A 15516-nucleotide genomic window follows, 5' to 3' on the forward strand; every position below is an offset into this window, starting at 1 on the left:
GGAGATTCAGGGATAAAGCCAGAACATCCCGAGACTCACCGTTTCCTCCAGGCCCCGGTAGCCGGTGCCAGCTGGAAAAAGAGCCTCAAGGCTCATCAGATAAGTTCTTCCTCGAGGGTGTGCTTCACGCAAAGAGGCTAGAGCTGGGGGTGGGGGGAAGGAGGAAGGACACGGACGTTTCCTAGGAATCTGCTGTCTGGTTTGCACTGTGCCTCCTGACCGTTTTCCTTGAATGGTCAAGGAAACCACGGATCGTGGGGAGGTCAAGAGTCCTGGGGGGAGGGGAGGAGAGTCAGAGAGCTGATTAAAATCTATGGCTGTCTGTCCTTCTAGTCTCAGAGACGGGTTCCTGTGGCAGCGCCGTCCGTTCTCGGTGAGGTTTCACAAATACGTCTCCGGACACACATTATACGTTACACCAGCAAAGCAACTGCCTGAGGCTCCCAAGTATTTTTGAAAGATTGAGACTTTTTCTTCGACTTTCTGAAAGTATAATTTGAACAAACATGAACACTCGAGTCGTGCTATATGATGTTTTTCTCCCAGGGGTGCCGTGTAGGGTGGCCGGCCTGGGGAGGACAGCGTGGGGTGAGAAGTGTTTGAGGAAGGGGCGTGGAAAGGAGGGCACTGGGTGTTGGGGGAATCCACGAAATGATGGAAGGGGCCCTTTCTGTCTGGTTCTCCGGGTGCCCGCCCTTGGCCCAAGTATAAGGTGGCACACTTAGTTACTCTTTTCTTCTCCTGACCCTCTTCATGCCTAAGAAGCTCCTGAGCCAGCAGGTCCCACCTTGATAATATCTCGGAGTCTTTAGTCCTCCCACTCAACTATAGTTTGTTCAGTATGAGATGTCCTGGACAGATAGCAAGGACACCCGCTTTCAGGTCCTGGCTTAGGCACAGACTATATGTTTTAATGAATCATGTTATGTCAGGGCGCCCGGGTGGCTCAGTCGTTGGGCTTCTGGCTCAGGTCGTGATCTCACGCACTCTGTGAGTTCGAGCCCCACGTCGGGCTCTGTGCTGACACCTCAGAGCCTGGAGCCTGCTTCAGATTCGTGTGTCTCTCTCTCTTTGACCCTCCCCCATTCACGCTCGGTCTCTGTCTCATAAATAAATAAACATTAAAAAAAAAAAAGAAAGAAATCACTTTATGTCTCTTGGCTTCAGATCCTCATCTCTTAAAGGAGGCAGATGGGGTTGTGTTGACAGTCACTTCTCATGCATTACATTTTCTTCTTGATCCCTTTCCCAAATACCACCTGTGTGGTCGCCTGATTTACAAGCCTTTATGCGGAATGACTTTACAATAATGCCCATGTGGAAATGTCATTATCTAGATATTGTTATGTAGGTCTTGAACCCCAAGTCCGTAGGAAGACACTGAAACCAAAACCATAATCAAAACCTAAATGGAAATGGGGCCCGGGGGGTGACAATCACAAAGGTGAGTGATAGAGTTGTTGACAATATCACCTGTCACAATACACAGTGAATGTGATGGTAAGAGACCTGTCTGGTGTTCAGAATTTTCCCCTAAGAGAGAATGCTGGGTTTTAAATTTGCCACAATCCTCTGTGAGGGTAGTCAGCGGACTGAAAATTTAGAAAAGTTGGATTTTATCTTAATCATGAGAAATATATGCAGTGCAATAATGGAAATAATATGTTAGTGTGGATGTAATCGGGATCTGGATTTCTTGCTTGACCTGTAACGGATCTGACTTTGATGACTCCTTAGCAGAAGACACGCATATTAGGTGATATGCCCACCATTTGGTGAATCTTTGGAGCCTCACGCTCAGAGCTGGTTGAATTGCATTAAGGTCAGACCATGTGTGAAGGAGACCGCTCCCGAGCCTTGCTTGCTTGGGGCAACACCGGGGAAAGCGTTCAGCTCACAGAACTACAGATGTCCTCAGGTCCTCAAGTGGGAATCCACAGGGCTTCCCCTCTGGGGGAGTGGTTTTTTTCTTTTCTTTTTTCAATGTGTATTTATTTTTGAGAGACAGAGAACAAGCAGGGAAGGGGCGGAGAGGGAACGAGAGAGAGAGAGAGAGAGAGAGAGAGAGAGAAATCCCAAGCAGGCTCCACGCCGCCATCCCAGAGCCCGATGTGGGGCTTGAACTCACAAACCGGGAAAGCGTGACCTGGGCCCAAACCAAGAGTTGGACGCTTAACCGATTGAGCCACCCAGGCACCTCTGAAAGAGGGGTGTCTAAAGATCACCCAAGGTTTTTATTTTTATTTTTCCAATTACTAGGCCCTACAATTCACAATTTCCCCAATATTTCCTCCTCCTGGAAAAGTACTGTTAAAATTTCAAGAGGTGGCTTCGCTCACCGACACCCGTAGTCAGTTACCTCTTCAGCAGTCGATACGGGGTCACCACCCACACAGAGGCTGAGGGGAGGCAGCGACTGGCACGCCAGTAAGCAGCTAGACCCTTTCTGTAAGCAGCTAGACCCTACTGGGACGATAGCCCTTGCGCCCTCGGTGAGCCCACTGCCGTCAGGCCTGCGGGTGAGTCTTGGCTACATAGAACCACGCTGCCGCGGCCGGGCAGCTGCGCTCCCCGGCGGTTTCTTTCCTGTTTCTGTCTCGGTTCCACTTGTTGGGATAAAGAAAGGAAGGTTGCAGATGCCGCTTTCAGCAATCAACAGACTTATTTATTAGGTCAAGACCACGGGCGACACCCATGCCGGAAACTGGAAGAACACCACGGAAGTAGAAGGGGCGAGCCCAGATACACCTGCGGTCCGTTGGCGTGACAAGCCCCAAGTATACGGGAAAGCGCAAACACAAGCAGGTGCGGTCAGTCTAGCTGTGTCGAGCGCGATGACACAGCCTCCGGGGACCCCGGGGAGAACGGCACGCAGGAAAGCTGGGCGGGGAGAGTGACCGGTGGCGGGGCGTGGGCATGAGCTGCTTGGGGAGCGGATGGAAGGGGGGTGTGAGGGGGCTAAACCAGATGTTGGGATGAGGGCTGAGGGGCCCCGAGGCCGACACCGGCTGCTAAAGAGGGGACATCACTGACCAGGGTTTCTAGAAAGGCTCTGAGATGGAGAGATTCTAAGTCAAAAGGAGGAATAGAGCTGGAAAGTTGTGGGGCCCAGTAAGTGAGGCTGGAATGACTCCAGGTGAGGGGGAAACAGGAGGCCGCAGAGAGGAAAGCAGGATCCGCGTCGTGGCCACGCACACAGCTTGGGTTTTGTCTCCCGTTTTCTCCCGGGGTCAGATCTTCTGTCCGGCCCCCAGCCCTGCTCCCTTCATCCCTTCTCCATGCCCCCACACCATTTTTTTCAGATCCCACAAAAGTAGGGCCAGTTCCCTTTACTCTGTAGGACATGTCTTAGAAAATCTGAGAGGCCCTAAAACTCTAGGAGCAGGCCAGGTATTCGTCATTGGCCTAGGTTCCCCTCCCTTTCCTCCACTGCGATGTCCCCCCAGGTTCCTTTATGGGACTTCAGCCTCGAATTTTCCCCTCCCAGAACCTTTTGGGTTTCCCGCTTGTGTAAAACCTATTCCTCTACTCATCCCTCTTCTGGACACTGAGATGTTTCTGTCATAACCACATGCCAACCTAACCCCATCTCGATAGCCGAGCTGTCCCTCCCTATAGGATGTGGCCTGGGGGGAGGGGTAGGAGGACACTAGAAACAGCTTCAGGGTCACGCGCCTGCCCCCTGAGTACCAGTACAGAAACAGATTAGGAAGGCCCTACACCCCACGCTCTCTAACAGCAGCAACATAACCTTCTCAAGACCAACTGATCCCTACCCAACAGGAAGAAACAGGGGCTGGGTGAGGTCGGGGGCTGTCGACTCAGAGAGGACTGAGGGGAGGGCTTCGCATAAAGGAGAACGGTTTAGCTGGGAGATTCCTTAAGGTGCCCCTTGGCTGGGCTGGGTAGGGATTAGCTTAGAGTGGAGGGTATCCGTATCCCCAGAGGCAGAGTCCTCCCCCACAGGGGACAGCGGGATCTCCTTAGCAAAGTCCTTGGCATCGACGACTACTGTGACTCTCTCAGGCCCATCAGTGGGTGGGCAGATGGTCAAGGGCTTTTTACCACAAGACCACAGGCAGAAGAAAGGCCGAAGGGGACCAGAGAAGGAGGCATTGGAGAAAGTATAGATATGGGCTCCGTTGGCCATATTGTAGAAGGAGACGTCTCCTGATTCATAGTCCAGGAAAATCCCAACCCGGCGGGGGGGCCCTGCCAATGGGAGAGGGGTCCGCTGTGGGGTGAGGGCCCAGTACCCATTCCCATACAACTCCACAGCCCAGAACCCATTCTGAGGAGTCATGGGGTCAAACCCTTTCTTCACCACACTCTCCCTACACACCCCGACCGCCCAGTCGGCCCTGTCTCCCACCTCCACCTCCCAGAAATGTCGCCCTGACGTGAAGGTCTCACGACCCAACACACAAGGCCAGGAGTCAAATCTCTCCGGTTTCTCGGGCAGTTTCTGGCGTGAATCTTCCAGCCGGACAGATTTTGAATCCTCGTACAAAAAGAGGTGGGGATGGGCGGTGTCTGGGTCCAGAGTCACGTCAACTAGAGACGGAGAGAGAGCTGGTCTGAGCATCAGTGAGCACTAGAGGTGACAAGACATAGTCTTTCTTCTCAAAAAAAAATTGTGTATATATAGGGGCGCCTGGGTGGCTCAGTCAGTTGGGCGGCTGACTACAGCTCAGGTCACGATCTCATAGTCTGTGAGTTCGAGCCTCACGTCGGGCTCTGTCCTGAGGGCTCAGAGCCCGGAGCCTGTTTCCGATTCTGTGTCTCCCTCTCTCTCTGCCCCTTTCCTGCTTGCTCTCTGTCTGTCTCTCTCTCTCAAAAATAATAAACAATAAAAAAATTAAAAATATCTATCTATCTATCTATCTATCTATCTAGACTGTTCTAGACTTTCGTAGGTCTCCTCAGGAGGAGAGGTGCTTGGCCTGTTCTGCTGTCTCTATTTTCCTCTTCCGTCAAAAGCCACAAGGTGATGTGTGAGTTGACTCTCCCCAGGGCCTCAGGGGTGCCTGTTACAGGGGCTTGTCTTCGAAACATCTTCCAAGGGCCCTCTCTGTACCTCGAGGAAAATGTGAGGCCCGTTTACATCATCTTTCCCCTATCTATCTTCACCACGAACTGTGTTAGTGTTTTTATGTCCAAGTATTATAGGACTTTGAATCCCTGGGTGATAGAGCCTCAGAGCCCTTGAGAAGCTCAGTCACTCACCTGCATGCAGGGTGGCCTTTTTCTGTTCTGCAATGAAAGAGAACGAGATGGTCATTGACAGGTTTCTAATAAGAGAGGGGACGCCTTGTCGGTGAACTAACGACAAGAAGAGAGAACTTACTGAGCTCTTCCAGGAGTTTCTCTGGAAAACAAACAGAAATACCTTAATGACAAAGGAATAAATGGTTCATCTCTACCTGAATACTGAAGCTTTATCAATAAATGAGGAACAAGGATTATGGTTTATTTATTTATTTTATGTTTCTAAGAAATGTGCAGGAAGTTCCTACTGGCTTGGGATCAGATCTTTAATCTTTACTGGGAAACTGAGTTAGAAGTGAGGAGAGAGTCTGAGGGTGGGTAGTGAGTGCACATCAGGTCTAATATCTCAGTTTGCATTGGTTTTGACTCCTTCTGCACCCCAGACCTTCATACTGGGGATCAGCGGCTTCAGGTGCCTTATAACGACCCCCCATCTTGACTTCCAGAATTCTAGACCCAAATATCTTCTGAAAGGACTTGGGTCCACCCCCACTCGGAAGCACTCCTGACAAGCGGCCTCTGACTCACCTTTAGAGCTGAATTCATCCTTTCTCTGTCGGGCTCTTTCCCTGTATAGTCTCCAAGTGCCAAATACGGACGCAATTGTAAGAAGTCCCAGGACCATCAAGATGACAGCCACTGCCACCATCCAGGGAGTCAGCCGTGGGAAGAAGGGAGCTGAAATGAAATCCCCAAGAAGGACATTTGTCGTGCGGCCCTGAGCAAGTCTGCCTCTGCTCCCGATTGCAAAGGGGGCTGCAAGAGAGGACGACCTAGACCTCCCCCGTTCCTCCCACGGCAAAAATGAGTCCTTCCAGTGCTGCTCTAAGCTTCTCAGAAAAATTTTGATCTCAGGTAGGGGAGGGCAGTGAAAGAGAGGAAGGAGCAGGATGGGAGCCAAGGGGATGCAGGAAGTAAATAAGGAAGGGGACATGTCACCTCTGTGTGCCACAGAAAGGGACTCAATGACCAAAGAATAAGGAAAGGTCCTTGCCTGAGCCAGAGATAGTTGGGGTGGGGGGAAGGGTGATGAGAAGATCTGCTTTCCTGAGGGCCCTCGAAACCTAGACAGAGCTCTAGCATGGGAGGGGGGAGGCCAAGGGGCAAGGGTGGAAATGGGTTTTCCTGTTACTCAAGGAGAGAACGCTCTGGATTAGGAAGGCCCCCAAGGACAGAGCTTCTGTATCTAAGATATATCTCCTAAAATGGAAAATCTGGGATTTCAATGAGATCCAGGGAGGGTTGATGTGTTCAGAATCCCTATTCTTCTGATGACGTTGGTGGGGCTCCCTCACGTCGGGGATCAGGAGCTTAGGTGGGGAGAAAGTAGACAACTGTGTCATGAGGGCATGGCTTGGGCAGGTGCCCTAGGTGATGTGGCCCTAAAACTGTCACATAGGAACCCAACGCTGATTTCACTGACCTGGTATGGAGATCTCTACTTCCTTCTCCTGGCCCAGAAGGAGGTTCTGGAAATGGCAGGATATATTCTTCATGGAGGTGTCCCTGATGATCACGGAAGCCGCCACAGTGAACAGGCCTTCTTCATCAGGATTCCTAGACTCTGATGTGGATGGAAACCACTCTCCCTCGGAAGTTCTCCACTGCACCTGGGGCTCTGGGTACCATCCTACGGAAGTACACTCCAGCCGGATCTCTCCACTTTCTTGAACTTCCATATGGATTTGAGGATCAGAGCCCAGAGCTATGGAGAGAGAAGCTGGCCTCACTCCTTTAGTGGACACCCTTCTGGGAACCTTATAACCATAGGGTTACACAGTCTGAGGAAGAAAGGCACACGGAGACTAGGAATGAGAGGGATTCATGTTCTGTTTCATGACACGAGGAAACTGAGACGTCAGTAAAAGGAACGTTATCAGAGAGGGATGCCATATTGGGATTTAGTGTTTGAAATGTAAGCAGGAGTGTGATGGACAGACATAGGAACATAGTCAGCAGGAACAGCAAGACCAATGGCTTAGAGGCAGGTTAGGGAGCTCCAGAGATGGGAGAGGGCTTTGTGGTTGGAAGTATTATGAAAAGACTTCGAGGAGGAGAACCAGGGGTGGGTATTTAACACAGAAGATGTGAACAGAGAAGAAGTATCCCTGAGGAGAAGGGGGATTGGAGGTTCCCTGCATTAAGATTGTAGCTGACAATTTAAGTTTCCTTTCCGTGTGATACTGATTCAGGAATTTTGTTAAATGGTTTCAACCTCCTTGCCCCAGTGTCCTAACATATATCGACATAAAGCTGTTCTTACCCTTTCTGTTTTCAGCCTGATTATATTCTTACAATTCTACAGAGTATAGAAAAACACCAAGCTGCAGAGGAGAGTCCTTAAACACCTGTCCACAGCTCTTAGTTTAAATCCACGTTTCGATTTGTGTGTATACGTGAAAATGCGTATTCTTTTCGTGAAAAGGGCTGCCTGCCACCTTGAGGAGATTCTCAAAGTTGTCTATCACTTTAAAAGAGTAACAATAACAGTTTCATGTATACGCTGTCTCACTTTATTTCATTCTTGCCAAATCTTGTTTGACAGATGCATTGCCCAGTTTTATAGCAGGAAATAAGGCTCAGAAAGAGATTAGTTTGATGGCATTCCAAGTAAGCGGGAAAGTCAGACCTCAACACATACTTTCCTCCTGAATGCTTACCATTCTCCTTAGTTTGAAATTTGGCTTGAAGCAGAGAAGGGAAACAAAACCCAAAAACTTTTCTAGGTCGATCGACAATGTTAGCGAGCAGCCACCTCTAGGATCCTAGGAAGCCCGTCCCTAGGCACCAATCCACGCGGCAGCCTCAGGTTGCAACGGAAAAGCGCGGCACAGGGTCCCTCACCGGAGTGGTGACAAGCAGACACAACCTTCATGTTGGGGCCTGGGGCTGGATCGAGCATATTCTGGCGCGCTAACTAGAGAGGATGTGGTGTAGCCTCGCAATCACAACATGGGGCCATCTCTCCAACGCCTTCCCGCTGACCTCCCACCCTCGGCCCGCCAGCCTTTTCCGCCCTAGAAGGGATTTCTCGGGACGACGAACGCGGTGGCTTCCAAAGCAAGGGAGCCGCGGGAAAACGGACGCCGCCCGGAAGTCACCGGAGAGGGTCGAACCCGCGCACTCACCGGCCACCTTCAGGTGCACGCTGGCCTCCCCGTAGCGTCCGTCCTGCCGGAAGAGGCACCGGTACTCGCCGTCGTCCGAGGCCCGGACCCGGTGTATGCGCACGGCGACGCGCCCGGCCGCGATGTCGCCGTCCAGCAGCGTGGCCCTGCCGCGGTACTCGGCCGTCTGCTCGGCCTCCCGCTCGCGGCCGTCCCGGCGCACCAGCACCGCGGCCGCCACCTTCCCGCGGAACCACCGCAGCTCCATGCGCTCGGCGCTCACGCTCGGGGACAGGCGGCAGGGCAGCTCGGCGTCGTCCCCCAGCGCGGCCAGGACGGGCTCCGCGGGGCCGATCACGTCGAAGGGGGCTGCGCAAACCGGGCGTGCAGGGGGGAGCTGAGGACTCACACGGACGGAGGGCCGTCTGCTCCACCCGGACCCCGGCCGAGGTCGGGGCGGGGGGGGGGCGGGGGGGGCACCCCAGGGGGCCAGAGACGGAGCCCGGGGGGACCTACCCGAATCGGGCCTGGACAGCTGGAAGAAAGTGAGGACGAGCAGGCACGCGGGGAGGCAGGAGTTTGGAAAAACTGCCATGTCCAACCTTCCTGGGGCAGCAGGTCACCGGGTGTCCTGCGGGCGTCAGAACTTGCGCCTGGGAGATGCAGGCCGGGAGATGGATCTTTCGACGCCCTTCTCCGGCCTCCTCCCACCGCTCTTTCCACGCGGATCCGCCCGCTCGCCCCCTCCCACCGCAGACTCCCGGTGCGAGCGCACACCGCCCCGTGTGGCCGAGCAGGTGCACAGCCGAACAGGCCCTAACCCCCTAAAAGAATCCTAGAAGGGAATTGGGAGGCATGGTACCCATTAATGGGTTGCGTACCAATGTACCGCTGCTCTAAAAAGCCTCCCCCCCCCCATACAGTAATTTGGTATTTGCTTTCAGGAATGATAATAAAGATGAATTGATGGAGGCAGAGATGGAAACCAGGGGACTGAACCGGAGGAGAGAAGAGGAAAGTCGGGGGAACGGAGGGGAGCTGGAGAGTAAAGGGCAGGGGGTAGAGGGCCCAGGACCCGGGAAAGAGCCAGAGGGAGAGAAAGTGCTCTCTCGGGGGGGGGGGGGGGGGGGGGGACCAGAGCGGGCACAGGCACTGACCTCTGATCTTGGAGGAAGAGGCACCCAGGAGCCTGGTTAGCAAGTGACCAAGCTGGCTGTGGCCCCAGGAGCCAAAGTTAAAGTCGGGGAAGAAGGAAGTGGGAAGTGATCTCAGGAAAGCCTGCCCCCAGCTCCCAGGCCTTGGCCCTGGGGGGTGGGGTGGGGAGGGGAAGTTTTCCGGAGAGACGAAGGGTCCGTGTCTTTGCAGTCTTCAGCTCAAAGACCAGGATACAGAAGGATGGGCTGGACTAAATAAAATGAAATGGAAGGCGCTGGGCTGGTGAATTTTCCCCCTCGAGCCTCATTTCTTTTATCCCGAAGTTGGGGAGGCGCTGGGAGCATTAAATGAGATTAAGCCTGTCAAGTGATGGTAAGGATTGAGAAGAGGGGAAGTTGTTACTCTGTTGTTTATGTGGGTTGAAAGTTCAAGGGTAGACTGGGAACGCGCGTGTGTGATTCAGTTTTCACTGCCCCAAAGTTGCCTCCCTGAAAGCAATTCGGCCTGCAATTCCTTATTTTGGGGTTAAACCTCTTATTGTCATGAAAAAAAAAATTAAAAACATGGGAAAACATTTTTTTAGTTATTTTTTTTTAAGATTTTATTTTTGAGTAATCTCTACACCCAGTGTGGGACTCAAACTTACAACCCCAAGGTCAAGGCTCTCCTGCTCCACTGACTGAGCCAGGCAGGCACCTCTGGAAAACACTTTTACAAAGCAGAAATCACTCATGATGTCACCAACCAATGACAGCCTCTGTTCACATTCTGGCAGAACTGAAGAAGCTTCTGCATAATCAGAAACATTATTTATACTTACATAATATCATACTGTAGGTTCCTGTAATTCCCAAGATTGTGGGACATCTCAGTGGCTTTTTTTTTTTAATCTACTATAACTAGTGCACTTTATAAAGACATAAATCTTTGTCCACATCTTTGATACTTCCTGACAAACTTTCTGACAAATTCCCAGAAAGATAGTCATCGGGTCTAGGAGTTGAATTCTGAGCATATTGCCAAAGTTAAACCTATCACACTGTTAACGGGAATGAGCCTCTCACCTAATTCCTGCCAACACTGAGAACAATTATTCCCTAGTCATCACTAATGGGATGGGTGAAATAGATCAAATTATTATTTTACTAGACATTTACAGGACAGTGAGGCTGATCACTTTTCATATTAACTATTTAATATACTCTGGAAGAGATTTTTCCAGGCAAATTGCCCCCCCCCCCAGACATTCTGATGCTGTTTCCTATTCTTCCGTATGAATTTTTTATAAATTAAAGCTGTCAATCCTGTATTATATTTGTGGCTCATATCCTTCACCACCCCAGTTTGTACTTTGCCTTTATTTCAGGTTATGATTAAGACCAACAAAAGAGGGGCACCTGGGTGGCTCGGTGGGTTGAGCCTCTGACTTTGGCTGAGGTCATGATCTCAGGGTTCATGAGCCAGACCCGACCTGCAGACCCGCATCGGGCTTGAAGCTGTGAATGCGGAGCCCGCTTCCAATCCTTTGTCCTCGGCCTCTCTGCCCCTCCCCCACCTACAGGCTATCTCAAAAATAAACATTAAAAAAGAAAAAAACGACCAACAAAAAATAATTGCTCCGGTTGACTTACAAGACTGCTAGAATGGCTTTTACCAAATGGAAATCTGATCATGTCACTTCTTGCTTCAAAACCCCTATATGTCTCCTTAGTGGCCCCAGCACCAAATTCAGACACTTAATCTGGTCAAGAAAATGTAGGATCTAGTTGTCTCCCTGATTCCTTCCTCTCGGCCTCTTCTCCCTCCCCTCCGATGGCCTATCCACCTCTCGAAGAATTTGGAAGATGGGGTAACCTCAACCCACACCACCTTTCCAGGCCTCCAGGTTCCGGTGCTGTCTCCCCGCCTCCTACAGCATCTGCAGGACAAAGTCCTGCTCCTCCCTCAGAAGCTCATTTAAGGGCAACTTCTTCCAGAAGCAAGCAGGTGCACCCTCTCTTCTAGAGCTGCTCCTTCGTTCCCTGGGCCGGACCTCACTGTGGTCCCAGCCGAGCACCCTAACCAGAGGGGCTTCAGGAAGGAGCTCCCAGCGCTGCCCAACTCAAGTGAGAAATACTCTTAAAGTCTTGGGTCTTACCCGTAAGTTTGGGGTAAATCACATCATTTTACTTCATTATATACGAGATTTGTTTAAATATGACTCTGGATAACCTAGGCCCCCTCCAAGCGAAACCGAGTCTCCAGGACATGGGCCTGGTTTATCCTGTGACACAGAAAACTTCCTGGTCCTCTCTGCTGGCACACAGCTGACCTGAGTCCTACTCTGACAGGCACATGTGTTTAGTTTTGTCTTTTGTTTCCAAGTCTACCTTCCTCTCCTAAACTGAGCTCCCCTTCAAGTTCTTACTCTCTGACTTCTCATCAGCACAAAAGCCAAAATAGAATCTGCAGCTGATATCAAACTAACTGGCCGTTGGCCTTCCTCGTTTGAAATGCTCCTGCCTCATTCTCAACTCCCCTTTGTGTTTAACTTCTGAAAAATGTCATCTATAATGGGTTTCCTCTCCTCGACACGCTATGACTAGACTCCTGACCCCTGCTCTATGTTGTCAAAAAAATCTCACAGGGAATTTTGGGGGGGAAAGAAAAAAAGAAGAGCTTTTTCCTGCACCCAAGGGAGCTACACGGAACAAGGAAGGGGCCAGGGAGATAGAAAGCAATGGTATCTAGAACTCAAGCTATGTGGCAGCCCCAGTTTTGACGGGGTAACATCTGAGTCACTTCTACATAAAGGAACACCTTGGGTCATCCCAGGCGGGATGTCTGAGTCAAGGCTCACTCCGGGAACAGAGATGCTAGGCGCCCCTGTCTCTCCAGGCTTGCGTTGTTTGTGAGATGCCTGAACCATGCGGGGCTGCTATGGGGAAGGTCCTGCCACGCCCAGGGCCACTGGAGACCCGAAACAGACTTTTCCCTCTGAGACGTGAAGATCGTTTGGGCCGAGGCATGTGACCCGCTCCCTATGGAGTGAATCTCATGGCCAAAGGTCAGGACTTATCTCTTCGGCCCTTTCCCACCACTGTTCAGATTTCCCAGTGTCCTAGACTAGTCAGAGCCAGGGATCACTCTCATCCTCGTTCTACGTGACCTTCACCAGCACTTGACTGAGGCAACCACTTGCCCCTTCTGTCTCTCTTTTAAGTTTATTTATTTATTGTCTTAAGTAAGCTCTACATGCAGCATGGAACTCAAACTCCCAGCCCCGGGATTAAGAGTCGCATGCTCTTCCCACTGAGCCAGCCAGGTGTCCTGCTCCTCTTTCTAAAACTAGTTTATTTTTCATTTTTTAGAGGAGCAAGTGAGCGGGCGAGAGGGGCAGGGAGAGAATCTCGAGCAGGCCCCATGCTCAGCACGCAGCCCGGCGAGAGGCTTGAGCCCATGACCCCGGGATCATGACCCGGCAGTCAGAGTAAAGCAGGTTTCCCTCAACAACGCGGACGGGCATCACCCAATCCATTGAGGGCTGAGTAGAACAAAGACGGAGGAAGCGTGTTCGCTCTCTGCTTCAGCTGGGATGTCCAGCTGTCCCTTCCCTCAGACGCTGGCTCCCTGGTGCTCAGACCTCGGGGTTTGGAGCACTTCTCCAGGGGCTCCAGCTTGTGGGGGGCAGAGGCCGGGGCTTCTCTGCCTCCACAGTCACATGAACTGGTCCCCCGTAACACATCTTTTTCCAGATGTCTGTATCTACCCTGTTGGGTCTGCTTCTCTGGAGAACCCTGATACAGTTCTTTTACATCACCACTACAGATAGGTCACTTTTCTTCACTCTTCCCAACTCCATGGTTATGTAGCCGTAATCTTATGGAAGGGCCAACGCAGTTAGAGGCAAAGAGTCCCAGAGAAATGAAGATCCGCTGATGTGCGTACCATTGCGCTCTTTGCGTTCTGCAGTAACAGGGAGGTTTTATGGTTTTATAAGAGATGCAAAGCCTTATTGATGGAACCATGTGGGAGAACCCCAGAATTCTCCAAGCTCTTGTAGGAATTTCTTTGGAAAATAAACAGAACTAAAGCAATTGAGATTTGAGTTAAGACGTGGGAAGGAGGAGGGAATGTGCTTGAGAATCGTATAGTGGAGTGACTGTTCCCTTCTGTGAATACTTGACTACCGAAAAACTATCAATACATCACAAACAAGGAATGCTTCTTGTTGCAGTTTATGTTCTTAGAAATCCGCAGGAAGTTCCTTTTGGCTTCACTTGCTAAGAGAGGTTGCTGTATCTAGGGAACTTAAGTGAAAGTCTGCAGCCAAGTTTGGGATGGATGGGTAGGAGGGCTGGGAGACCGATAGGGGCTCTGCCCTGTCCGTGGCCACGCTGGAGCCCAGCAGCCAAGGCGGACCTGTGGCCAAACCCAGTTAAATTTGATGGTACCTGTTACCGCAGCACAGATCTCACACACTGTGGGGAGGCTGGGAGCTGGGGTGTCTCAGTGAGAGGGGTGGGAGGGGTTTATAGGATTTCAGTTTGTGGTGGGGGTTTGGGAGAGGGTCAAAGAGGGAAGGGTTGCTCTGGATGAATGCCGCTGGAAATCGGGGGACTGGTGGCAGGAATGAATATTCTGATGTTTATTAGGACATGGAGGAACAGAGTGGGCTGAAATTGTAATGGGTAAAGAAGCGGTTAGCTGAGACGGGGACGTGTGGTCGTTCTTGTGGTTTGCCTGTGGTGTTGCATTTGTGTCTGCGTGCCGAACATGATTACACAGGGGACTTGTCTCACTCCGTCACAATCCCGGAGTGGTCTTGTCCGTTCTGGGAAGCAGCTGTCATACCTGATTTTGCTTTCTCAGAGCCCACATTCTCCTTCAGATCTAAAGGTATTTGGGGTTTTATTTATTTATGTATTATTTAATATATTTGGGGTTTTATAACCTTTAGAATCCCTTCCAATGTTACATATGTATGTATTTTGAGAGAGAGAGAGAGAGAGCGAGCAGAGGAGAGGCAGACAGAGAGGGAAACAGAATCCCAAGCAGGCTCTGTGCACAGAGCCCAAGGCAGGGCGCAAACTCACGAACCACAAGACCATGACCTGAGCCGAAATCAACAGCCCAACATTTAACCTTAACCGACCGAGCCACCCAGGCACCCCCCTCCCTCCCAATTAAAAAAAAGTTTCTTTATCTATTTAAGTAACTGCTACACCGAATGTGGGGCTCAAACTCACAACCCCAAGAACAAGAGTCACCTGCTGCTCTAGCTGAGCTCCCCAGGGACCCTGAATCCCTTCCAATTTTGAAAAGCCTAGAATCATAGTTCTAGACTCTAGACGGGGATGACTTTTGACTAGAAGTCATCTTAAAGGGTTATGGAATTCAAGCATGTCTGAGGTTTAAATGCCCACAAGGCACAAACACCCTGCTGAGCAGCCTCATCTGGTGAAATATACAGGAATCAACCTCAGCTTTCCCCTCTGGGTGCCTCCCACGCCATTTAATTTCCAAAATAATATTCCCCAAATGAGAAGTCTCAGGCATGTGATGACCACTGAGCAGAGAATCAGTTTTAGATGTAAGGGAGGAAAAAAAAAAAAAAAGGCCCTAGACATTTTAATGATGAAAAGTAGAATAGGCCACCCAAAATACACTATTTTGTCACAGAAATTATTTTGAGCTGAAGGCAATTCTAGAAGGGGCCAACAAAGATTTCAGTAGAATTTAAGTCCTGAACACTGTGGGGAAAATGCATTTTCTTCACAATTATCCATTATGTGCATTTAAATTCTGCCAGGAAAAAAAAACAAACAAACAATTTTGTTTTAAACTACTTTTTGTATTTAGTAGCTTTTTGTATAAATTAAACAAAAGGTTTTTGAGTCAGGGAAAAAAAAACAAGGCAGCCAACACAGGAAAAGTTCTTTACTTTCCCCCTGTTTTGCCTAAAGGCAAGATATAAATTATTTTACTGGAGACTGACATTTATCAG

At 50.5% G+C, this 15516-nt stretch overlaps 1 protein-coding gene across 1 annotated transcript; it reads right to left on the reverse strand.

Moving 5' to 3' along the window:
* Window positions 1–2643: 2643 nt before the first annotated feature.
* Window positions 2644–10135, reverse strand: BTN1A1 (butyrophilin subfamily 1 member A1). Its single transcript, XM_030316885.1, has 8 exons — window positions 9533–10135; window positions 8892–9028; window positions 8397–8744; window positions 6692–6973; window positions 5797–5946; window positions 5348–5368; window positions 5227–5253; window positions 2644–4554 (listed from the first exon to the last, which is right to left on the reverse strand). The coding sequence occupies exons 2-8, from the start codon at window positions 8968–8970 to the stop codon at window positions 3881–3883; spliced, it is 1581 nt and encodes a 526-aa protein (XP_030172745.1). The 5' UTR covers window positions 8971–9028; window positions 9533–10135; the 3' UTR covers window positions 2644–3880.
* Between the last annotated feature and the right edge of the window lie 5381 nt (window positions 10136–15516).

Source organism: Lynx canadensis, chromosome B2 (assembly GCF_007474595.2).
Source record: "Lynx canadensis isolate LIC74 chromosome B2, mLynCan4.pri.v2, whole genome shotgun sequence".
NCBI classification, from domain to species: domain Eukaryota; kingdom Metazoa; phylum Chordata; class Mammalia; order Carnivora; family Felidae; genus Lynx; species Lynx canadensis.